The 26277-nt window shown below is 43.0% G+C and overlaps 1 protein-coding gene across 1 annotated transcript in view; it reads right to left on the bottom strand.

Annotated features, from left to right (window-relative positions):
• Positions 1-19394, bottom strand: part of CACUL1 (CDK2 associated cullin domain 1) — a 43802-nt gene extending 24408 nt beyond the window's left edge. Inside the window, exons 1-3 of the mRNA XM_083504980.1 lie at positions 18750-19394; positions 16329-16455; positions 9525-9627 (exon numbers count right to left, since the gene is read on the bottom strand). Coding sequence (XP_083361106.1) covers positions 9525-9627; positions 16329-16455; positions 18750-19116 — 597 coding nt within the window. The 5' untranslated portion in view covers positions 19117-19394. The remainder of the gene's footprint in view (positions 1-9524; positions 9628-16328; positions 16456-18749) is intronic.
• Positions 19395-26277: the final 6883 nt, after the last annotated feature.

Genomic DNA, 26277 nt, shown 5'->3' with positions numbered 1-26277 from the left:
TCTCTGTATGAATTATCATTATTCTTTTTAAAAAGTTATGCTTCACTTCTACAAGCTACTATACGGGAGGATTATTTCCAGCACTATGATTAGGGTACAAAGGATGGTTTTGCACTGATGCTGGAAGCCAAACCTAAGTCCTACCTTTCAGTTTCAAGTCTTAACAAGTTAAAATTACCCCTTCAGGATGAAATTGCTCAATGCTAAACTCAAAATGAAATACTGAAATACATTCAACCATTTGAAAGGTTGGAAATGGAGAAAAACACCACAGCATAAGGTCAACCAGAAAAAGTGATGATTAGCTAACATTTCATTTATAATAAAAAAATTCCTTCCAGTAGCACCTTAAAGACCAACTAAGTTAGTTCTTGGTATGAGCTTTCGTGTGCATGCACACTTCTTCAGATACACACAAGTGCACACAAGTGTGCATGCACACGAAAGCTCATACCAAGAACTAACCTAGTTGGTCTTTAAGGTGCTACTGGAAGGAATTTTTTTATTTTGACTATGGCAGACCAACACGGCTACCTATCTGTAACATTTCATTTATATAAAGAAAAGATTAGTATCACCCAGAAAAGAAAGAAACTGAGGATGGGGGAGGCACAATTTTTCCATATGAAGGACTACAGAAATACAGTGGGACCTCGGGTTGCGAACGTGATCTGTGCGGGAGGCACATTTGCAACTCGCAGCGTTTGCAACCCACAGCGCCGCGTCTGCGCACACACATGATGCGATTCAGCACTTCTGCGCATGCACAAAGCACAATTTAGCGTTTCTGCGCATGCACGAGCAGCGAAACCTGGAAGTAACCCATTCTAGTACTTCTGGGTTCAGTGCGGTCCATAACCTGAAAATGCACAACCCACAGCGTTCGTAACCTGAAATATGACTGTATCTAAAAACCTGCAAACCTCTACTAACACTGCTGCTAAGAACATCTTGCTCCAATAAACATTTTTGCTTAAGATTTTGCTTAAAGGTAAAGGGACCCCTGACCATTAGGTCCAGTCGTGACCGACTCTGGGGTTGCGGCACTCATCTCGCTTTATTGGCCGAGGGAGCCAGCGTACAGCTTCCGGGTCATGTGGCCAGCATGACTAAGCCGCTTCTGGTGAACCAGAACAGCGCACGGAAACGCTGTTTACCTTTCCGCCGGAGCGGTACCTATTTATCTACTTGCACTTTGGCGTGCTTTTGAACTGCTAGGTTGGCAGGAGCAGAGACCGAGCAATGGGAGATCACCCTGTTGCGGGGATTCGAACTGCCGACCTTCTGATCGGCAAGTCCTAGGCTCTGTGGTTTAACCCACAGCGCCACCCGTGTCTTTTAAGATTTTGCTTAACCGAGGTTCAATTCAGCAGGTAATATTAAGAGTTTTGCAAGGCACAAGAGCAGACTTCCTCAGGAGCTTGTGGACTCTCCTTCCTTGGAGGTTTTTATACAGAGCTATCTGTCCTGGATGGTTTAGCTGAGATTCCTGCATTGCAGGCGGTTGGACTAGATGACCCTTCAGGTCCCTTCAACTCTACAATTCTTTGATTACTTTCATATTTTCAGGGGAGAATGAAGGTTTGCCTTATGCTGCTTCTTACCATAAAATAATTTAAGAGGTGGCAATGGTGGGTATTTTTGCTTGTACATTATTTAACATGCTAGAAGCTTCATATTGACTTTTGCGTGTCTGCTTGTGCTTGGAGGGAGGGGACTGCCTTCCAGCAAGCCTTACGAGGTGATGATGGCTGCGTGCAAGGCTGTCTGCAGAGTGCTGGAGAAGTTTTGGACAAATTATTTCCAAGCAGAGCAGCAGAGAATATTTGAAGAAGTTAAAGGAAGTTTCCAACCCTCCCTTCCAACCCATCCACTGTTCTGATCTAACAACAATAAGAATAACCATCCGTTGATTTCCAGTGTTGCACAGGAAGCATTTTGAATTCCACGAACCTAAAGAAACATTAAGAAACCAGAGATACAGTTTGCAGAAAAGTACAGAGAGAGAATACCATTTGGCCGACTTAGGGCACTTGGCTGACATTTCGTTTCACCATAGTGAGGGGTAAAGACATCCCAAATCACTTGCTCTTCAGCCCTAGCAAAGGTGCTGCACACCTCTAGCAAAAGTATGTGCTCCTCTTCCTTCCAAGCCACTGCATGCAGAGCTGGTGTGGGGATAGAGTGTGTTAGAATTCCTGCTCCATGATTGCAGTCATGGGATTGTTGTCTATCACATGATGGTGTATGTTTTCATTCCACAGAGTGGGAAGTGACGGAGACAGGATATTTGTGTTACTGTTCCGTGAAGTGGGACTATTGTCCTTTGCTCTTTCTCTTTGCTGTCTGATGCTAGAGAAAGGGAGCCATGTTACAGTGCTCCGTGTGTGTTTATATGTAAATAAAGTAGATTAGCCAAAATGCTGAGTTGCTGAGGTCTGTTACGCAAACCGCAAACACTCTGCAGATCCCTAAGTGTGCCAGTGTCTGTTGGCATCGGTCGCTGTGATGTTCGGGCAGAAGAAAGCTTTTGAAGCTCCCGAACGATAGACCAGGAGGGAGAGAACATGCCAGTCAGGCATGTGTCTCTACCAGGGTCCTACTCGAGAGTAGGACGAGCTCCTGACAGAGAGGGGCTTGCCAAGGACCCCCTGCCCCTGAAAAGCAGAAAGACAAAGACAACCTATCTCCATCTTCCCCTCCACAATTTAGAGTTAGGCAGGAACGGCAGAGTTGTGCCTTATTTTGGCCCTCCACTTACATCCAGCAAGGGTGGAGCCAAAGCAAATCTGCTCATCTCTGGGGCTGGGAAAAGGGGACAAGAATAATCTCTGCCCCTGCAGTTCCATGGTTTGGAGGAACTCTCAGATTTTGTTACACTTGCCTGAAGATGGCTAGGCAGTCACTATGGAAACCAAGATTGAGCCCTGCAGCTGTTTATGTATATATTTTGACAAAATGTTTGTTTCATTTTCTTTTTCCCTTAGAGAAAGGATCCCAAAGGGGAAATTTATTTATGCTGCAGACATATATGCAAAGTAAATTCAAGAAACCACCCTCATTTCCATTCTTTATAAAATGCTGAATAAAGCAGTCCTTCTATCTGAAGCAGCAGCAAAACGAAAACCTAGCATGTTCTCCTTGACAGAAAAGCCAATATATAGTTTTGTTCACTGCACTACCTTTCTGATTAAAAAAAGTGAGCAGTGTAGACAGCCATTTACCAAGCAGTATCTTATCATATGCATATATAACCATTTGGTTAGCCATTATTGAATGTCACCACATTGTGCCTGAAGGACATGATACTTCTTTGCCTGATTAAAAAAAATCCAAGAAAAAAGAGAAATTGCAAGATTCTCCCTACCTCTTGGTAATACAGTAAAACCAAACTACATGCCACGTGGATATAGGCAAATAGTTAAAGTTAGTTACCAACTAATCAGTAATATGAGTTTATTATGAATGTTCATATATAGCCACCCAGGGCTCAAACTAAAGCCATAATAATCTGACATAGCTCAATGGAAGACCAAAAAAGGAAAAAAATCACTCACAGTAGTTCCACTATTCCTAAATTTAATGTAAAAAACAACAACAGATAAGCCTAAGTATAAACTCTGCAGTGTGTGTTCAACACTTTCAGTGTTTAAAGTTTCTGTAAAATAGCAATTCATGTATTTTTAATTATTTCCAGTTCTTAGCAAGTGACTCATAGATAGAGGCAACCTAACTGCTGTTGTCTAAACCAGAGCTTTCCAAACTGTGTGTCGCGACACGTCTGTCGCAGCAGTGTGTAGGTGTGTCGCACAAACACTACTCGCGCCCCTCCCGGGGCTGGAAAGGGGTTAGCTTCGGTTTTCTAGTAAAACTGAATCACTGTGTCGCAAATGATGCACGTCTATAAAGTGGGTCACCAACATGGAAAGTTTGGAAAGCTCTGGTCTAAACTCTGGTAACCTCTGGGCTAGACAACTGCAATGCATTGGGGCTGCCTTTGAAGACAGTTCAGGAACTGCAGCAGGTGCAGAATTTGGAAGCCAGGTTGCTCACTAGGACAAGATGGTCTGAGTACATAAGATCAGTTCTGGCAGAACTGCACTGGGTCTTGGATGTACTGTACATACAAGCCCCTGAAGCGTTTTTCTCAGGCTGTGCTTCAAGTTCCATTAACATCCATTACAATACAATATGCCAAGTAGACTTATGCAACCTCTCTATGTTATTTAGACAACTGATTGTCATCCGCATCTATCTCCAAGACTTGTTGAATGCTTACAGATGCATAATGAAGGAAGGCTAATTACAGAGTTGTTACTATGCTAGACCAAACCTAGCAGTTACTATGTGACATAAAGGGGGGAGGTAATATATCAGGCATAAGCTGTATTTAGTGTAGTGCATGTGGAGGATAATAGGGAGGTTGTAAGTGATACAGGGAACAGTCAGTATGGAACAAAGCTTCAGGTTCTGTAAATCTATGAGACAATCTAATGCACAGGAAAGCTACGAGGTTTTCAAAAGAGAAAATCTATCTTGTCTTTTCTGCAGTTTAAACAGTATTCAGACAGTGAAAGCATTCTGCTGCCACCTACAGTACAATTTACAAAATGGAAAACCCTTCCCCCCCCCCTTTAGCTGGTGAAGAGTCCACAGAAGACATCATCTATTCAGGTTGCTCACTGCAAGTTAAGCTCACTTGTCACTAGTCACACAAAAAGCAAAATTAGTACTTCACTGCACTATATAGAGGAATGGGATAAGAGCTGAATATTGCAAAGAAATCCATCGAGTGCTAAAATATTGACAATATTTAATGTTAGATGAGAGATAGGCAAGGACTCTATGAAGGATATGTTACATCCTGCAGAAAGACAGAACATTCCTCTGCGGCTGTCACAGACCAAGCATAAGCTTGTGCCAACCTATGAAAGGCAAACACATTCAGCTTTAACCTGCTTATCTTATCCTTACCCTCCCTTACAAGCCAAACCTTGCTACAGTTTCACCAGTGCAAGATTGCACCAACAACAACTCTGGCCTCATCTTGGATACTGATCAGCTCCTCCTATGATTGAGCAGACCCCTTCAGAATTCAAGCACCTTCACCAGCCCTGGGAACTAGGAAGAGGAATCACCAAAATCCTAACACAAACAGAGGAAAGGAATGAGCTACAGAAATTCTAGCATTGTTCATCCAGCTGGCAGCACTTGTGAACATTTTACACACAAACATTCTCCTGTTTGCTCAGGCCTGGCAATATGCAGTTAGTTATGTGGTAAGATCTTTAGCTCACTTTTCCAGTCTAGAAGGGAGCAATCAAGGCAGCTTCTATCTAGTCAAGAGAAATAAAAACAAGATGACAACTAAAAAACGTAACAATAGCACAAGAAGGGCAGTGAATGAGAACCTGTGGCCCCACTCCACAGGTTGGACTGCAACTCCCACAATCTGACCGCTGACTTTGCTAACTGGCACTGATGGAAACTGAACTCCAGCTCCAATGGGGAGTCTCACAGGATCCCAATTTGTGCCATAAAAACAAAAAAAATTGTTAAACAAAAAGGGAAGTCAAAAGTTTTACAAATAAAAAATGTATTTTGGGACCTTAAGGTGAAGAGCAGGTTAATAATTAATAATAAGAATCAGAATAAGAATAGCAGAGATATGTTAGCCACTCTCTGCTATTAATATTATTAAGCAAATCACATGACAGAAGGAGTTGTGCTTTCTGGGCACCACAATGAAACAGGTGTTGTCTCATGTTCCTGCCAACCTGCATCGGATATCTGCTGAAGGAAAGGGTATAAATCTCTTAAGTAAAAATAAGTGCAGTTGGGAAACCATACATACACGCAGGTTTTTCTGGTTACCATGAGTATCTCATTGTAGATCCAAGAAACATCTTGTTTAGAAATGGCTGATTATTTAACTTGTAAATACGTACAAGCGGACACTTGCTGCGGCTGCCTCAAAACATTCAGCTACCAATGTTGACATTTTGCAATGAAGTCTTTAGCAAGTATAAGGAAGCACTACTTTTAATAACTAATCACGATGTTCAACCTTATTCCATAGGAAAGCAATACGCAAGTATCAGAACATTTGAATTTAGTAGGGAATAATGCTTCAGGGGCACAATGTGCTATCCAGCGGCAAGTTTTCTTTTTAGCAAACAACCTTTATACATTGACACTTCACACCAGTGGAATCATTGCCAATAAAATTGTGTGATGCTGAAAATAAGATTTACAGATTATAGAGAGAGTGTCTAAATAATTCATGAAAAAGCATCAGATTACATGTACATTATGGCATCTTCTTAAAGAAGCTTAGAACAGTGTTTCCCAAACGTTTTTGGGCAACGGCACACCTGTTTACCGGAAAAAAATCTCGCGGCACACCACCATTAAAGCCCCGCCCCGTGACGTCAGCGCGCAGCGTCACGCCGGGAGGGACGCACAAAAGTGAAAGTTTTTTCCCTTCCCCTTGCCGGGGTGGGAGGAGGCAGCAGAGCGAGGGCGCGTTGCGGGCTCTGCGTGGCTTCAGGCGGAGCCTAGGAGCCACTTCCCAGCCTGGAGGGCAGGCTGTGCGCGGACCCCGCCACTCTCGGGGCGCGACCCAGACCCGGCTGCCTTCCACGGCCAGCAGAGGTAGGCCGCCGGCTTCTAACCCGGCGGAACTGGGGCGTCCCGGGCGCAGCGCCGCGCTCCCCGCTCCTCCCGCCCCGCCCCCTTCTCCCGGGTGCCCCCTCCCTCCTTTGTTCTCCGGAGCCCCGCCTCCCCCTCTGCCCCAGCTCGCCTATTGGCTCACGCAGCCGCCACTCAGGTGGGGGCCCGCTTTGGCCCCGCTCCCCGGCCGCCGAGAGAGAGTGGGAGCGTGCGGGGCTGGGCTGGGCGGCCGGGCGTCTCCTTCCCTGCGCTGCTTCGGCCGCGTCTGCAGCCGCCGCGGGACCAGGCGGGAGGCCAGTCATGCCCAGACACTGCCAGCCGCTCGGAAGGAGCCGTCGCTCCGCCGGGCAGCGCCTGCCTGCGCGCCCCTCGCTCCCTGCGCCGAGGATGGCGGGGGCGCCGGGCGCAAGGCAGCGCCGGGGCTGCTGGGCAAGCGGCAGGTGCTGATGCAGTTTTGGGAATTCCTGTCACAGGGAGCAAGGCAGAAGCGGATGACGGGGCACGTTCCCCGGGGGAGCGGGGCCGGAGGATTAGCCCGACTCGCCCGCCTCCCTCCCACGGCACACTAGGCAACGTCCGGCGGCACACTAGTGTGCCGCGGAACACCGGTTGGGAAACACTGGCTTAGAAGTTGGGAGTGAATCATGTTTACTTTCCCATCTCTATCAGGACAGAGGAGCAGGGAGAAGACTGGAAGAGGCCAGAGAAAAGCTAGCCTTTCCCCTAGTAAATGCCTGCATTTTCTTAGAGCGGCTTGCCACACACTTTTCTGTTCCTCTCATTATGGGAATATTCATTCCAAAGATTGACAAATTGAGATACAATAAAATCTGATATGTGGATCAACATATTTTGGGGATGAGCAGGCTTCAGGGCTGCAAGATCCATCATCTGAAGGCACGTAAGACCACTACCTTGCTGAAATAAAGCAGGTATTGGTTTGGTTGGTACCTGGATAGGTACCTGCCTGAGAATCACATATTCATCACCTTGAACACGAGGGTACAAAGGTGGGATCCGAGTGTAAAGTTTTTATTCATTTATTTAGCCAGAACGTTGAGGTGTAACAGTAAAGCCAGTCACAAAGCAAAAGCCTGGGAGAGGCCAGGTAACTGCGACTTCATGCTGGATACCACAAGGCAGACAGCAGGATGACTATAAGAGGCACTACACCTGGCCCCAAAAATTCTACATAAAAACTACATAAAGACCTACTGTAGGTACGGTGATTAAATGTATTAAGGCTTGTGCATTTAACATAATACAAACTTTATATGCCTATCAATCCCAGCATCCACCTCTGAAATTTATCCATATCAACCTCTGCCTTCAGGCTCGCAGAAAAGAAAACAAAGACCTGAAAACCCTGTTCCCAACAGGAAGGAAGCCTAAATTCAATGCTGATGCAGAACTCTTGCACTGCATTGCATCACTAAGGACTGAATAGTTTAATGAAATCTAATAACAGTTAAATTCAAAGATTAATCCAAGCATCTATCTGCAATAACAGAGTAGTATTTGGATGATGTTCACAGCAGAAAATGCAGATTCACAGAAGATAACTGGCGGCAGCAGCAACAACAACAACAAAGGCAAAAGTAAAAACAAAGCAACACAGTTTTTTTAAAGGGATTTGATTTTTTGGAGATTTTTTTGAAAAACAAAGTCATTTTTACAAAGGACATTCAAAGCTAGGAGGAAGAGCAGGCAGAGACCAAGAAGAGGTGACTGTAGAAGCAGAGGGGTACAGTGGGCCATGTCTACCCTGAACCAGGTTAGATTTCCGTTATGGTGGGGTCTGTAAGCATACGCCTTTCCCCGCTCAGCCAGTACAAGCAAACAAAAGATAGTGGTGGATTAAAGGGAACAGTAGTTGCAGCAGCTGCTCTCAGGAGTCCTCCTCCATTAAAGCCCTACATTCCAGTAAAGAACCAGTAAACATGCATGGGGATAGGAACTTCTAGCCACTTCTCTCATCTTTCTACAAGCCTTGAGTAAGAAATTGACTTAACAATTTTTCTTATTACCACTCACTTTTATACTTGTTCTCTTAATGTACTTCTCCTTTCCTTTGCACCTTGTTGCCCAACTTTGAACCACAAGTGTAAACAGCTCTACATGTTTTAATGTGCAGCATAGAGGTATTAGGATATTTGTAGCTCAGTACTGAGGGTAGAACTAAATGCTTGCCCCCATCATCGACGGCAAGCAAGAATGAACAAAAATAAACTTTTATACTCTAAGAGAAAGGGGAGCTCCTCTTAAGATGGCAATGTCACCCACAAGTGGCATTGGCTAGGTAAAAACAAATGTGTATCAGCAGTTTAAGTAAGACTCAATCAAAGCTGAAGTTCTGCGATGGATTTGTGGTCAATCCTAAAACACAAAGGAATTTACCCAGGCAAAAATATAGTAATGTCTGGTCCTTTGGGAGGAAACAATGCACTTTTGTGCTGATCCGGGGTAGGTTACGACGTGCCATAATGAACCACTAAGGAAATATTTTTAGAAAATTTAAATATACATTAATAATTGCTCTGGTTTTGGCTCACTTTTATGTTATCCCAGAGAAGTCTAGAGGTCTAAGAGTCAAGAATATTCCATTGCATCTATTTCAACTTTTGGTTCATGACACTTTTATAAAATACAGGACCTAAGCAAACACAGTGAAACCTCATTTTCCTAGAGGAATCATTCAAAGGTTAGTGCTCTACACTCACACATTACACATAAGGTTTAGTTGAGTTCTACATAGGTAACAGCTGTGATAACAATCATTTCAAATGATCGGTGGCACACTACTCCCAGTAAAATGCCAAATCCCAGGAAAACAAAATTGTGCAGCTTCTTACCTGCAGCTCCTTTGAGACTCTCTCTAAGTGGTTAGTTATCTTTTTTATTAGGTCACTATACATCTGTTCCGAATGCTGCTGGCACACACATTTATACACACAACTGCAGAAATAAATACAGGAACAGTGATGAATTGACAACAGTTTGCAGCACAGGGGGGAAAAAACAAGAAATGTCAAGCCAGTAGAAATTCTGCTTAAAATTAAAAGGAAACTTCAGCAATACGCATCCTAAACAAAGACCCTATTTATCCAACAAGTTTTGTAGCAGCCTACAACCTGTGCTCCCTACAGACAGCCTTTCAAACACTGAAAAGTTAAGGCTGCCTCATATATAATGTTTGGGATTTTAATAGAATAGCTTGATTGTATCAAATTGTTATGGAAAGCCATCAAATAATTATTCACATGACTGGAGTCTGTATTAACATGGGCCACTTTCTCAAGCTTTATGCACTTTAACCACAGCTTCATCTAATTCCTTCAGAGTCTTTACTTCTGAACATAAAGGTATTCCTGTCAACTAATTTACACTTTCCCTGTTAGGCACAGAATGCTGGTTTAAACCTACAAAGCCCCACACAGCGCAGGACCCCTATACCCAGTTCTCTCATATGAACCTACCCAGCCCCAAGGTCATTACAGGCCTCCCTCTCTGTGCCCCACCAGCAGAAGTCTGGAGAGTAGTTACAAAAGAAGAAGGGATTTTCAGTGGTAGCCCCCATGCCAATGGATGCTCTCCCTAAGGAGGCTTACTTTGCACAGATTTTGACATTATTTTGGTGCCAGGCAAAAGTGTGTCATCAAGAGGCAGAGGAAGCTTGAAAATAGGCAGGAAAGTAGAGGAAAGTACTAGTCTGAACACCCCTTCAATGTCTTTCACTTTAAGCAAGTAATCTTTACTCCTTTACTTTACTCCTAGGCACTTAAGTGCAGATATTTTACTGCTACTTCTTGGGAGCGGATTGAGTTTTAAAGGTTAGGTGATCGTATAACGTTTGTTGGGATGATGAGGTTTCATTGCTTGATTGCTTAAAGAGTTATTGATCTCATCGTTGTAGTGAGTTCTTTTACAGTCTTTAAACTGTTGGTTTTGTATGTGATATTGTTTATAATGTATATTTTGACATCACCTTGAACTGTTCCATATAAGGAAGATCTAAAAATCAAAATAAATAAGGCTTAGACTAATCTAAGCTAATATTTGTTGGCTGTCCCAGCAATGCAAGCTACAAACCACAAACAAAATAAGCAGCACAGAAATACCTGCACATTACAAGGATTTAAAGATGCTATTTCTGAATGGAAACTGACAGTTCTGCCGTTAGTAGTAACCACATTTCAGCAATCATCTGTGATCAGTGTTCCACGACTTGCTTAAAGTGAAAGACAATGAAGGGGTGTCCAGACTAGTGCTTTTCTCTACTTTCCTGCAGGGTGGATTTGATTTAAATCAAATCAATTTTAATCTCAGTTTTAAAACACTAGTCAGTAAGACTTGATTTAAATCAATTTTTTTACGGAAAGAATAATTCCTGCTGGTATAATCTTAATATTTACAACCAGACGAAGGTTTCATTCTTGGAATAATAAATTTTCAGAGTAGTTCTCACAGTTATATCAAAAATTACTGATTTGGTTATACTATTAGAAATACATAGACTGGTAATTATGAAATTATTGTGAGGTTTAGTAAGTGAACTGTTTATATCTGGACAACTTTTCTGCTGTACTTTATTGGAAGGAGAAAAATAATCATTTCTTTAATAACAATTTAAACAATTCATTTAACTAAAACAATAGCATTATAGCATATGTATCCATGTTTAAACAAATCCTTATTTCCTGATGAATAACTTTTGGACTATAATGTAACTTAAATAGAAAACTATCTTTAGAAAGATTTTTTTCCTCCAAAAGCATTTTATTTTAAAAATCCAATTTAAATTTTAAAAAATCTGATTTAAATCCATTTTTTAAAAAACAAACCATTGATCCACCCTGCTTTCCTGCCTATTTCCAAGCTTCCTCTGCCTCTTGATGAAACAAATTTTGCACAACAAAACAAATGGTGTGAAAATATAAGCAAGTCCCACTGAACTCAGAATAACTTGCACGAAAAGCTACTGGTGTAGATTCCACCTAAGACGGCCAACATTGGAAGTGGTTATGTTCTGAGCACCTATCTAAAGTATGGATGAAATTTCATCAAAGCCACAAAACCTTAAGCAGCATAAAGCTGTTCCTTCATCTTGACCTAGAAAATACCACAGATCAAGGGACATGAAGCCACTTCAGATCAAGCCCAAGTAACAAACCAAAGAATGCTGTTTTAGAAGTATTCAGACCTTCACCAATGTGGCCTGAAACAAAAAGAAGGCTGTCTATGATCCTTTGTACCCACTTTGGAGCTATACAGGATAGCACCTTCATCACAATCCCTGCTCACACTGTCACTGAAGGCAGGACAGCTACCATGATTCTTCATATGCAAATCAATGGAGATAAGAGGATCCATGCTGGGTGTGGACTTCTTCACTGTTGCCAGCCATTTTCAGGGATGCAATATTTATTTTCTTTCTCTGGCAACTGCCCCAATGTGAACCAGCAGAGAAACTCCTGCTCACATTGACAGTGGCTGTCATGTAGTCAGCAGGTGGACATCAAATGACTCAGAAAATCAAAATCAAGGCTGTATCCTGAGTACAAGGTGAAACAGGTCCCACCCAAAGTACAGAAGTTGCTTCTGAAGCAATTTGTGTGTGTCTCCAGATCTCTACTACATATCGCATCAATTTAATCGGGCTCAAAAGAGAAATCCATTCAAAGTTATTATCTACGTAAGTCTTAACATCTAAAGCCTTTATTGCCAAATACTACTGACTTTAAGAACTTTCCAAAATTGCAACAGCAGCAAAACTATACACGGGAAGTACATCTGACAATGCATGCAGTGTTCTCAGATCAAAAGTAAAATAGTAAAATGAAAACAAAATTATATTTAAATAACAATTATAACATGTGGGACTCCAAAATGCTTCATTTGAACTTTTAAGTACAGTGGAACCTCCATTTTCGAACATAATCTGTTCCGGAAGACTGGTCAACTTTCAAAACGTTCGAAAACCAAGGCACAAACGGCAGTCTGCAAATTTACAGAGAAAATTGAAAAAAATACAGTGGTACCTCAGCAGAAGACTTCCGATGCGCGTTCGAAAACGGAAGCATTTACTTCCGGGTTTTCGGCGTTTTCATCAACGGAGACGTACGAAAAGCAAGGTACCACTGTATTAATTTCAGAAACACAACTACCACAATTCTCAGATACAAGGCTATAACCATTTTTCTACTAGAGTCCTTCCATGCCAAATCACCTGATTTTAATACTCGACTGTGCTCTCATGACTCAGATTTTCTTCAAAAAAAAATTATGTGTAGATACCTATGAGATAATCTCAATTAAATTTTTAAGATTTTTTTGGTCCAAAACTGGGCAGAGGAGAATTTTTTAAAAAATTCGATTTTCACATGATATAGACTAATGCAATTTCTGTGTCAGCTTAGAAGAAAACCTCCTGTTTTGCTTATTTTTCAACCAATTGGGCTTATTTTTGTATCAAAATAAAGGTAATTTTTGTCTCTTTCAAAAGAAGGTATAAAAATGGTATTACATGCCACAGAAAAGGTTCACCGACCATTCAAAGTGAATTTTAGTCATTTTGTACCTTGGTAGGTTCGATTAGCCATAGCACACAAACCACAACTAACACATGTACCATACTTTTTTTGTAGAATGGGCTAGCCATGAACTTGTTATGTTTTAAAAATCAGAAGGGTGTTTATTTGGTGGTGGTAAAATATTTTAAAATTAAGTTTAATTAATTAATTAATAAAAAACCCCATACGTCTTGGAACCCTTGTTCATTTTATTGTGTAAAACACTTCTGCAATGATACGGTCAAAGCTCTTTTGTTTCCCGTACGTGTAATATGGTCAATGGTGCTGTTCTGGCCACTGTATGCAATATGATGTTTCTGAATCACCAAGAAAAAATGCATATTTTTTTTACTTTCAGATAAAAAAAGTCTAACAAGTTTCTTGTGAATGAAACCAAAGCATTTAGGAAATAAATCTACATGAGTGTGCCTGTCTTTAACAGAAAAACAAAACAAAAACAGCAACTTGCATTGGAATGGATGGCAACATTTTCATGAGTGAGCCTATCTTAACAGAATAAAGCAACAGAATGAAACAGCTTCACCAAAATAAATGGGACTAGTGTACACCACAACTAAATTTATATTGATTATGTATAACTCTGTATATCTGCCTTTCTTCAGCCCCATGTTAGAATTCCCAGCACAACAGAGGAAATGGAAGCACATGCATTCAATTTCTTTGACACTTGGTACATGACAGTACCCTGATCCATATTTTCAAAAAGTGAGTGGTCACCTCCGCTGTCCTTCTCAGAAAGATAATTTTACAGTGGGGCAGATGAAGCACAAGTCAGATGGTGTCAGCTTACAGCAAACAGAATGCTGCTTTTAGACACTGGGCTGCTTTTAGGCAAATATTTGGGTGAACAATAAAGAAAACTGGTTGGTCATGGACAAGACCCAAACATCTCTCGGCCTCACCTATTTCATGGAGTCATTGCAAAGTTCCCTGAGATAAGCACTGCAAAGCACTGTGTGTACACATAGCAAGTGATTGCAGATGAGGAAAGTAGAGGATAACAAAGAATTGAAGTTTAAGCGCCAGTGGTATTCTGCCAGCATTTACAGCTTCTGTTCACTTCCATGGGGTCCTCAAGTAACCCATGATTCTCAGCCCATTTTATTGAGGGTTCTCAACACTCCCAGTGCCAAGCTAGTGTTGCCATTAAACCTGTATTTGCTATTTGAATCAGAGTTGAAGGTACCAACAACCCAATCCCTGCCCAAAATCACCGAGCTCCTTTTAACTAAAAAAGGCCACTTCATATCTCTTGAGGAATTATTGTAATCCATACTGTATTTGGCTGGCCCTTGAATATTCCATAAATTTTCGCAATCGTAGATGATCCAGGAACTATACCTAAGACATTAACACACACAGTGATTCTGAGCTAAGGAAATAAACCGGCAAGAGTTTCACCTAAACTTAATTCTAAATAACCTCAATGCAGTCCTTGGAACATTAAAAACCACCCAGCAATACAAACAAAGAACCCCTGGGACAAATCATCCCTAAGTGATGGGTTGAACATATTTATAGATCTGTCCCAATGGGAGAGGGAAGAACTAGGTAACAGAGGTGTAGGGGTACATGATAGCTATTCTAAGAGCTGAAAGCACCATAGTGGAAAACATTATGCAGAGACATTTGGAGAGACACCATTTATAAGTGTTTATATGCCAATACTAGAAGATTCCAAGACAAGATGGGAGAGTTGAAGTGTTTGGTTTTAAAGAACAGCATAGATATACCGGGCATAATGGAAACCTGGTGGAACAAAGAGAACCAGCAGCACAGTCATCACTAGATTCAAACCCTACAGAAAGTACAGGAAGTGCATACTAGGGATGACTGTAAGTCAAAGAGGACACAGTCAAAAAAAGCTAGAATTCCCTAAAGGGACAGGCTCCTTTATAGAACCACTGTGGCTGACACTAGTAACTTAATTGTTAGGGACATACTGTCATCTCCCACCACCCTAACTAAAATGGTGAACTTGAGATTGTGAATCCAAATCAAGGAGGAAGTGCGGTAGTAATAGGAGACAAATTACCCACACATTAACTGGGTGATTGCAGTCAGGGATGTAAGATTTCAGGGTGCCCTAAAACGTTTGCCCTAATGGAACTGATCAGATGGGAAGAGACTCAAGACTTAAATTTAAGTGGTAAAGAGGGGGTGTAAAGTGCTGTTGAACCAAATGCATACTGTATGACACGGCTATCAAGTTCAACATATATGGAAGTGGGGATTTGTCAAGGAAACTGAAAGCAGTCACACATATACTTCAAAAGAGGAACCTTCTCAAAATTCAACAGAAGTGTAAAAAGGGAAGTTGAAAGGGAAAGTCAAGAAAGTAAAAACTCTTCAAAATGCTTGGGAGTTATCTAGCTCAGCTTGAATGTATATAGCATTTCAGGAATTAGTGGTGACTGGCCAGGAAAGAAATTTTGGGGTCAATGTGGACAGCTCAATGAAAATGCTGACCTAGTGTGAAGCAAGCAGCTGTAAAAAAAGGAGAATTCTGTGCTAAGGATCATTAGGAAAAGGACTTAAAATAAACCTGCCAATATCATAACACTGTTATACAAATCCTTGTAATTCTGCATGCAGTTTATTGTAGAGCTGGAAAAGATGCAAAAAAAAAAGGCAACCAAAATCATTAAGGGGGTGGTGCAAATCCCTTATAAAGAAAGGTAACAATAGTTGGGGTTTTTTGTTTAGAGAAAAGGTGAATAAGGGAGAACAAGGTAGAGGTTATAGCATATGCATGTTCTGGAAAAAGCAGCTAGAAGCTTTTTCCTCCTTTTGTATGCATAACCCAAGATTAATTGAAATTATTCACCTTACTTTCCAATAATTGAAAACTTCAAAAATGTGTTACCTGGTTCATTTTTTTATCATACTTTTACCCTGTCTTTCAACCTTAAGTCTTAAAATCTAATATTAAAATGAAAATTGTTACCCAAGAATGCAATACTAGTGCATTAAAAGTAGCTTCTATGCACACAATTGATATACAGAAAACCTTAAATGCAAAATAATTTATTCCAGAACCATACAAAGCTTGTAAAATTTTCTTACCTGTATATTTGTTCATAGGAGATGGGGATGTAGTCACCAGGACACTGAGTTAAAAGCTGATCTATGGCACTATCCAACTTTGGCCAGTATGTGCTCTTATAGTCTTCTATTGTTATAACATTCATTACTATAAGAGAAAATAAATCATCTTAATGCATTTCTGGAACACAATGAGAAGAATGATAAAATAATTGCACCAACATTCTTAGCAACATCTGTAAAGCTGTCTTAAATGTAAATCATCTCTATAATGCAAAAAAACGTATTTTTTGAGATGCAAAAAACGCATTTTTCACTGTGATACAAGAACAAGAATTTGTTCTCATCAGTGTGCTAGAGACATTAATATGTTTATTTCAACACAAAGCATGTTTAAAGACAAGACATTATACATTTACACCTAACCCCAAGCCAAACCATGGTGAAATGTGAACAAACATGTGGGTACTCAAAAGAAAAATTTGCAGTCATTTTGCCCTACTCTGGCCCTGCTGCTACCTGGAACAGAGCCATGGTCTGGCTTAGCATTACATCTTAATCCACATTTATGGTCCTTTTTGCTCCAGACAAATCATGAGCTATAACCAAGGTTTGTTCTTGGCTTAATGTTCATTGTTTGTGCGGTGGGGAAAATTCAGATGTAACAGTAAGGGAATCTATGGCATGGCTCTGAACAGTGTGGCACAAGAGGACACGGGCAAAGAAGCTGATAGATGTTTGCATTCATTTGCCTCCTGAAACACACAGATGTTTACATAGTAATTTTCCCAACTCAAATATTTATACTTTTCTTAGTAAAACAATAGGGCAAACAACATGCACTTCCATAAGCATGTGTGTGCACGCATGCAAAAGTAAATGCACATTGGGTAACTTTTTATACTTTTATGTTGTTGAACTGTTTTTGTTGATTATGTTTTATCGTACGCTTCTCTGGAAACCTACTGGTACAAGAGCAAGCTATCATTTTATATAACCCAGTTTTCCAAGCACTCCAAGTGCCTTGCACACTTGATTAAAACAATCCTTCCAACTACCCTGTAAAATAAGCCATATGCAGTGCTAAACATAACAAAATGGTTTGGGGATCAGGTTATTTGAAGGACTATCTTATTCTGCATAAATCTGGCTGTTTGTGTTCAGAAGAACTGTACAGCCAAAATGATACCCACATATGTAGCCAAACTAGGGAGGGCAGCAATTCATGCACACACTGTGATGATGTCAGGGAAACAGTTTAAGCAGTAAGAGTTGCCATCCTCAGCTGGAGAACATATGGTGACAGGCATATGAGAGCAGTCTCTAGCATGTATAAGCACACAAATTCATGTCACCAGAGATCAGACAGATGTTATCTCTTAACATTTCCATGTGTAGCACTTTTTAACTGTGGAGCAACTTGGACAATAATCATAAGCGCACAACTGGAGAGCATCAGCCGAGCCTGACCTGTTAAGACAGGTACAACCAGAATCCCATCACCCTAGGACCCTCATACTTACAGGACCGTCTCTCCCAGTATGCCCCACAGAGGACCTTAAGGTCCATAAATAGCAACACCCTAGAGGTCCTGGGCCCTAAGGAAGTTAGATTAGCCTCAACCAGAGCCAGAGCTTTTTCAACACTGGCTCTGGCCTGGTGGAACGCTCTGTCTCATGAGACCAGGGCCCTGCAGGATCTGATTTCTTTCCGCAGGGCCTGTAAGACAGAGTTGTTCCACCTGGCCTTTGGCTTGGAGTCAATTTGTTTCCCCCCCCTTTCTTTTTTCCTTTCTCCTCCTGTGATGAGGCTGTATTTTAATGTTTTAATGTTGTATTTTAATCTTGCTTTTAAGTTGTATTCATTCAACTTGTTTTTATTATTGGTTGTTAGCCGCCCTGAGCCTGGCATTGGCTGGGGAGGGCAGGATATAAATACATTTTATCATTATTATCACCCCAGGGAGCAACTGTGGTTATTACCCGCTTCCCACCCCCCCACCCCCCGCAAAAAAACCCATCCTTTCACTATGATGCGAGGACAGAGCAATGCTACAGGATTTACAGGCCGTAAACTGAATGTCGGTTTCTGCGAGCCGCTATTTGCGGAGGACCCTGCATGTGGGCATCCTGGGACATTTTTGGGTGGCCACGGCGAGAACAGGATGTTGGACTAGCTGGGCCCCTGACCAGATGCAGCAGGGCTTTTCTAAGGACCTGAAAAAAGGGCCAATGGGCCGGGATGCTCCGTGCATGCCCCCTTAGCCGACACTCCTGGTTCTGCAATGAAAGGGGGAGCACGAACCAAGCTGGCCTCCTCCGCTCAGCCCAGCTCCTCAACAGATCGACCGTGGTGGGGGTGGGATGGAGGTGGCGCAGAACACGGCCGCTTGGGCCCCGGCCTCCCTTGGCCACGGCCCTTTTCGGCCTCTCTCTCACTCACAGAACTTGGAGGCCGAGGGGTTGATGTTGAGGTTGATGCTGGAGCCCCCCTTGACCGGCGTGGCTTCGCAGCCCTTCCCTGGCCCGTTGGCGGCCTCGGACATCATGTGGATCTCCAGCTCCTCGTGGGGCGACAGGGAGGCCCTGTGGGGCTCCCCAGGAGAGCCCGGCCGGCGCCGCGTCTGCCCGTAGCTCCCTCCTCCTCCTGCCGCGGCTTCGGCCGCAGCTTCCCAGTTGTTGTGGTTCTGGTCGTCCATTAAGGCCTCGTAGCTGCTGCTGCTGCTACTGACGCTTCCGCCTCCTCCTCCGCCGCCGCCTCCTCCCGCTCCTCCGCCGCCCCCCTCCTCCTCCATGCTCTCCTCCTCCATCCCGACAGGCCTGGAGGGGCCCGCTCTGCCCGGGCAGGGAGGAGGGGGCGGGCACGGAGAGCGCCGCCTGTCACAATCGCCTCCCGCCCATCGCCGAACGGCGCTTTCGCGTCTCCAGGTTACGCGGAACAGCGAGCGGCGGCAACGGCTGCCTTCGGGGTGGCTCACTCCGGAAGCGGATCCGGCCCTGGCAGTCGTAAAGCGACCGTCGCACGCGCACCGCTCTTTCCGACGGCTCTCCCCACCCCTAAGCAGTAGTTTGCGGCACAGCCCGGCCCAATTTGCTGTCGCGGGGCATGCTGGGAAATGTCGTTTAATGATCGGCCTCCCCGCCATGGCACGAGAGGCAAAGGATTCCAGGAAACCTCGAAGCTGCTGTAGTACTGGGGGCGAGGCAAGGGCGGAAGTGGTAGAAGAAGCATTCGTCTTCTTTCCCCGCCTCCTGCTTTCCTGCTATGTTATGGGGTGCTAGATGTTTCCAAGCCCCGAACTGAATGTTTTGTTGGAGGAGAGCAATTCTGAAGAGTGAGGAAAGCAGTCTCTGTCTAACTCATCCCTTTACAGTGCAGGGAGCAGAGTTCTTTTTTAAAAAAACACAAAGCAGGTGGTCTCTCGTTACCCCTAGATCAAGCACAGACAAACTCGCCCTCCAGATGTTTTGGGACTACAACTCCCATCATCCTAGCTAACAGGACCAGTGGTCAGGGATAATGGGAGTTGGAGTCCAAAAACATCTGGAGGGCCGAGTTTGCCTATGCCTGCCCTAGATGCTCACTACCTGCTGCAGACTCCAGTGGGTCGGCTCCCCTCCTCCATTTTACTTTCCTTGGTTGCTGTCCATATTTGAGGGCACCCTGGGCAAGTGGTGGGCTTCCTTTCCTAGCAGACAGGGGCAAAACTAGGCTTTATTTCACCTGGGTCAAAGACCCAGTTTGGCACACGCACCCCACACACATTTGTGTACACAGACTGGGAGCCTCAATGGCGCCCCTCTGGAGGCTTCACCTGGGGCAAAAAAACCCCAAATACCACCCCCCGCTAGCAGGCTTACCTCCAAGCCATGTTGGACATCTTCCTACTTACACATTTCCCACAGTGGCACTAGATCAGTCTGTGGGCAATCAAAGGGTGGCTAGGTGCAGCTGCCTTTCATTGCTCAGTGTGTTAGTCTTTAAAAAAAATTAAAAATAAAAGGGGTCCCAGGGTTGACATCAGCTGTGGGCCCTGTTGGCACTGCCTAAGTATGCTAAGCAGCCCTGGTGGCTGTGTTCAGTTGTTAAATTTATTGCCCATTCTCCAACAGCAGGTCCCAGGGCAGGTTACAGCAATTTAGAAACTCATATTAAAAACAGTTAAAACAAATTACAGTCACAGTTTCAGGGAGGGGGGGAGGAGGCCTGCAAACACGCCTCTCAGGTTTCAAAGGCCAGAGCACAGAGATGTATCTTCTACATTCATGAGAAGCTATACAGTGAAGGTGTCAGATGCACCTCTGTACAGAAGGAGTTCTGTGATTTAAGAGCTGCCATAGAGAATGCCCTGTCATGGGGCCATGGATCAAAACTCGCAGTCTCTACCATAGACTTAACTGATAGATCACACAAGCCCTATTTAGGCAAACCATTCAGGTATTCTATCAAAATCTGATAGTGAGGGAGCTTTCACATATACAGCTAAAAGGTCCCTATTAGGCCAATGGGGATTTATTTATAATACCATTTCCTTTTAATTTGCAAGCATACAAACTTCTATACCTAAAGATGTATGCATGTATTTGTGTAAAGCATTGTTTTATCACCGTCTTGAACCAAAAAGGCTCACAGAGCAGCTTACAGTTCAATTTTTAAAAAACAAGATAATCCCTGCCCTTGGATTTCCACTATAAAAGACAAGAGAGAAAAGGCACCAGCTCTTAATGTTACATTTCTCATAATATGGTTGTTTTAATTTGGATGGAAATAGTTCGGGGTGGTAGCCTGATGGAATGGGTGCTTCTCGGTGAAAATTGGGGAAAAGCCAAAAGCAACTAGTCTTCCACCACAGTGACAGAATAGCCAATTTCCTTTACCTCCCTTTGATCTGTAGCCTGCTGGAAGCGCTGGTGTTTGGAGATAGTTAGAGAGAGCCAAAGGGATCTTGTCTCTCAGCAGAGATGGAATAGCCCTGCTTCCCTTCTCTGCTGCAGCTTGACAAAGTCTGGCTTTCCCTGCTTACAAATAAAAGTCCAGATTCAGTGCACTTGTATACTCATAAGTGTAGGGGAAGCCTGTCCCCAAGTCATGTTTTTCCTCAAGACAATTAATATATCTCTAGTCATTTGAAAGAAACAAAGAAAGCAACCTTTTGGGGGAACATCTAGTGGTGCAAGATTCTGATGAGTCACATGAAGTATCAAATGGTCCTCATCAATTTAGAATCATAGCAATTCGTTTCAATCAGCCTGTAGCAGTTGTAACCTGCCTCTCAACCTTTAAAGTTACTGGGGACTGTTCTTCAATTTTCAGAATTTCAAAGTACATTGAAAGTTCAAGTTTACTTATAAATTGCAAAAGAAGGTTTAAGAATACATTTAAAATATAGTCTGTTTATTTCTACCAACTATAATTTGGACTCTGCTCTATTCGTTTTTATGAAAAAGGAAAAGATAGGCAAATTATGATAAGCATATGCAAGTCATTATATAGTTATAGTGTGGTCCCTTGATATCATACCTCCAGGTGCAAGCCAAGCGATAAAAGCCACTCCGACTGCTTCCTAATCATATCACCCATAATGTGCCACTCATTTCTGTGGAGGCACACATACTAGTGCACAGCACTGGAAAGTCTGGAGGGAGGTAGAGTTAACCAATGTGACCACAAAGTCTTGCAAAGTATGAATGAATAAAAGCAGGGACATCACATTCTGCTACATCTTTTCACACAAAAGATTACCTCAGCATGGCACATTAATTTGCTGTCTCTGCTATGGCTAGTTTTTATTGATGTCCTGCTATCCGTGGCTTGCACATGGGGGAAAAGAAACAGAGGGTTAATTTATTGCCTTTGTCTGGTATTAGCTTCACATCGCTGCTCTCTTGGTACACCAGGTGGTTTGCTGTTTTTAGCATCACTGGAGCCTATTAGGATGGATATAAAACTCTGGAACCTCGGTCAAGAAGCCATTTCTAACATAATTTCTGGTCCCTGCACAGCTCCATATGCGAATCTGCACATCATTCTCGATAGCTATTGAGAAGCATTTTATATTATTCACCAGCAGGGAAAAACGATCACCGTCCTGCAGACCTGGCTGTCAGTCTCAGTTATACAATTGTCAAGCATTTAGAATTGGTAGACATAAGGAGCACCGCAGAGGTATTTTTTTTCTCCCTCTCGCATCCTGTTTTTTAGGAAATGGTTTCATTTGCAGCCCTCAAATACACACTGAACTGCTGAGATTCTTGAAAAAAAGACATGGAAAACAATGTAGTTTAGAAAAAATAATACATTATCTCTGTACATGTCCCCTGGTAGGGATATACAGTCCTATATCCTGACATTCTTCACTGTGAGAACAGGAGGAGCTAGAGCAGGGGTAGCCAACATTGGAGTCCAGCAATATTTGGGGAACACTAGGTTAACTAACCCCTGAACTGGAGGCTTGCTAAAAATGAAAAATGCATTTTGCTGGATTCTAAAAAGGGCAGAGAAATATGATATGCCTTCTGATCCTGTTCTTATTTGCTCATAGGTAAGCTCCCTGAATTCAGTGGGACTTACTTCCAAGTAAGTAGGGGGGGAGTCATTGCTTATACAAGAGTAGCTATGCAGGACGGAGCTGCAAGTTGCCTGGAATGTGGTGTTCGTTTTATGCCATGAACAAAAAATAACCACACACACACAAACAAACACCCATGTTGCTCGATCCTTAATCCTAAAACTGATTGTTCCATGGAAGGGGGGGTTTCAGGGGTTCAGAATGCCCAGAAGAGTTGGCCCTTTCCTCCCAGCTGGCACCTCCTTAAAAACATCCACTCCCTTATTGCTGTAATTCAAGCAAATGATGGGGGGGGGGGAGGAAGGTCTAGGCTTCAATTCTGTGCAGGATCAAGGGTCAAGGGAATAGAGAACATGGTCCAGGTTCAAAGACAACATGGGCTGCACCCAATCACAGTCTGGCAGTTCTCTACCCTTAGTTTAAATACATCAAATATGTTATATTACTTCAGGGGCTTTGTCAGACAGCAGGAATTAAGGAGTGCAAATGTCTAACCTTTTTGTCTGATTGAAGACAAAGTTTCAAGTCTAAATGCACAGGTTCCTTGAAGGTTGGCTGATTCACATCCAAAGAGGCTTATAACAGGGGGAAATGTATTCTCTTTCCTGTTTGCTGCTGAAGGCTGTATTCCTGTTACTTTGCCCACTGTGTGGAGAACCTGAAAATATGATTTTGATAAAAGTAAGCCAGGATGAAGACGAGAAGTGTGAGGCCCCCAAAATACATGCAGAAAACACGAGCGGATTATGAATTTGTTAAATGTGATGATTGACAAGGAAATTGTTCCTGAACGCATAATACAATTGAAAGCCTGGCTGTAAAGCAATATGAGTGATCTTGATTTGAAGTTAAGAGGATTAAAAGAGTGTAAATAATTCAAGTCCCAAGGGCTGCATTTAGAGATTATTTTTTTCTTACAATTTATACATGCATCCACTCGGGGGAGTACTTTCAATTTGATATTCCTTTTCATGTGCTTTTCCGCTCAGTGCTTCTTTCCCTGATCAGAATGTCAGCTTTCTATTCAGCAGAGAGAAGGCGATAAGAAGTAGTCAGAAAAGGAAACTTAACAAATAAGAATTATAGGAGCAGTCCTGGGAGCGGCTGCCTCAAGAATTGCTATCAGCAAAAGTGTCTCTCCAGACACTGTTAGTGGGGAAAGGGGGGGGGAAGAGAAAAGGCATAAAGGCACAGCAGCCATTTAGTACTTGGTTTTAAAGCACATAATTAGAGCTAAATGTGCTATCTGCTTCCACTTGCCAGTGGAGCATGAGGAAGCCCTGCACTCCACCATATGAAGAAGAAGAAGAGTTTGGATTTGATATCCCGCCTTTCACTCCCTTTAAGGAGTCTCAAAGCGGCTAACATTCTCCTTTCCCTTCCTCCCCCACAACAAACACTCTGTGAGATGAGTGGGGCTGAGAGACTTCAGAGAAGTGTGACTAGCCCAAAGTCACCCAGCAGCTGCATGTGGAGGAGCGGAGACGCGAACCCGGTTCCCCAGATTACGAGACTACCACTTTTAACCACTACACCACATATCCACATCCTATTAAAATTAGGCTCATTTCATGAACTACTGTTCATATCACATTGCTGCAAGACAGAGCCATCCATTATTATTATTTTTTAAAGATGATAAACTTTATCAGTTGAATGCTTACTGCTTACTAATAATATATTTTATGGATACCTCTTTGAGGCTTTGACAATTAAAGGTATATTACGGTAGGTAAAGGTAAAGGTACCCCTGACTGTTAGGTCCAGTCACGGACGACTCTGGAGTTGTGGTGCTCATCTCACTCTATAGGCCGAGAGAGCCGGTGTTTCTCCGCAGACAGCTTCCAGGTCATGTGGCCAGCATGACTAAGCCACTTCTGGCAAACCAGAGCAGCGCACGGAAACACCATTTACCTTCCCGCCGGAGCAGTACCTATTTACCTACTTGCACTTTGATGTGCTTTCGAACTGCTAGGTTGGCAGGAGCAGAGACCGAGCAACGGGAGCTCACCCCATCACGGAGATTCGAACCGCCAACCTTCTGATCGGCAAGCCCTAGGCTCTGTGGTTTAGACCACAGCGCCACCCGCATCACTAAAGGTATATAAATCCTGTTAAATAAATTCACAGATCGTTACAAGAATTGCTGCATATAGACTGGGTGTCCATGTGTTACATGATGTAGATAAGTCCTGTTCACAATGCAATATAGACAAAGAGCAGAGAGGGGATAGGAGGCAACAGGACTTGATCAAGAGTAGTGAGGTTTGCTGCTACTCATCAATCAGAGGGGCTTGGAGTCACTTGAATTCCAACCTACAATACCTGGTTTTGAAGGTGTTTGGTTACCGTACATTGCTAAAGGAATCAGAACCATGGACAGCTCTTCTCACCTTGGAAACATGCAGAGATTACCCTAAAAAGGATGAACTGTTGAAGAAGCTGTCTTGCAATGACTTCAGCAACTAAGAACAAGGTGACTGTAATAGGATTTGTTTTAATGGGTAAGCAGGAGTCAGCAAACTTTTTCAGCATTGGGCTGGATCCGGCTCCCGGGCTTTAGTTTGCCTACCCATGGGTAAGACGTGTATCCAGTCACACTAAGACATCCAAAATTAGTTACTTAGATATAAGATTACATTTTCATTTTTTTTTAAAAAAGAAAAGATAGGTCTACATCTGCTTCCAAAGGATTCACAGCATCTCATTAAAGATCTGTGTAGCTGTGTCAGCACATACACAGTATCATGCACTAACATGGTTAGCATTTGATACAAATATGATGGTGGTGGTGATGATGATGATGATTTTATTTGTACCCTGCCCATCTGACTGGGTGACTTCCAACAAATATAAAAGCATAATAAAACATCAAACATTAAAAACCTCCCTGTATAGGAAGGCAGGACAGATATGTCCCCCTGCACTATAAACAAGGTTCCACATTGTCACTCGCCACAGTTAATGGGCTATTGTCCTCTGGTAAGTGCAACAAGTCCCAGCCTTGGAGCTGCAGAAGGGGTGGGAATCACTCCTGAAGTTACATGGCAAATCCCATCCAATTTCTAGCTCCAAAGTTTGGGAAAAGGCTGCATTGCCAATGCAATCCAAAGGTCACAGAAGCTCAAGTCCAGACCAACAAACCTCTACCTTTTAAGCTCCAAAGTATCTGGACTTTCTCAGCCACACAGAATCAAAAAGACAAAACCCTCCCCCATCATGCTTTCTAACTTCAGACTTGGACCTGGAGAAGGGAGAGAGACACAAGGTCAGAAGTGGTAGAGTTCTGGTGTCCTTACATCAAAATCCTCAATTTCCCCTCCCCCCAAGCGATCCTGGTGGAGAGGGACTCTTGCAATCAGCTCTGCACATGTGACTGTGGGGCTATAAACGTGATGTAGC

The sequence above is a fragment of the Podarcis liolepis genome (assembly GCF_965112155.1).
Source record: "Podarcis liolepis genome assembly, chromosome: 5".
NCBI classification, from domain to species: domain Eukaryota; kingdom Metazoa; phylum Chordata; class Lepidosauria; order Squamata; family Lacertidae; genus Podarcis; species Podarcis liolepis.
This window is presented reverse-complemented; position numbering and strand designations above follow the sequence as displayed.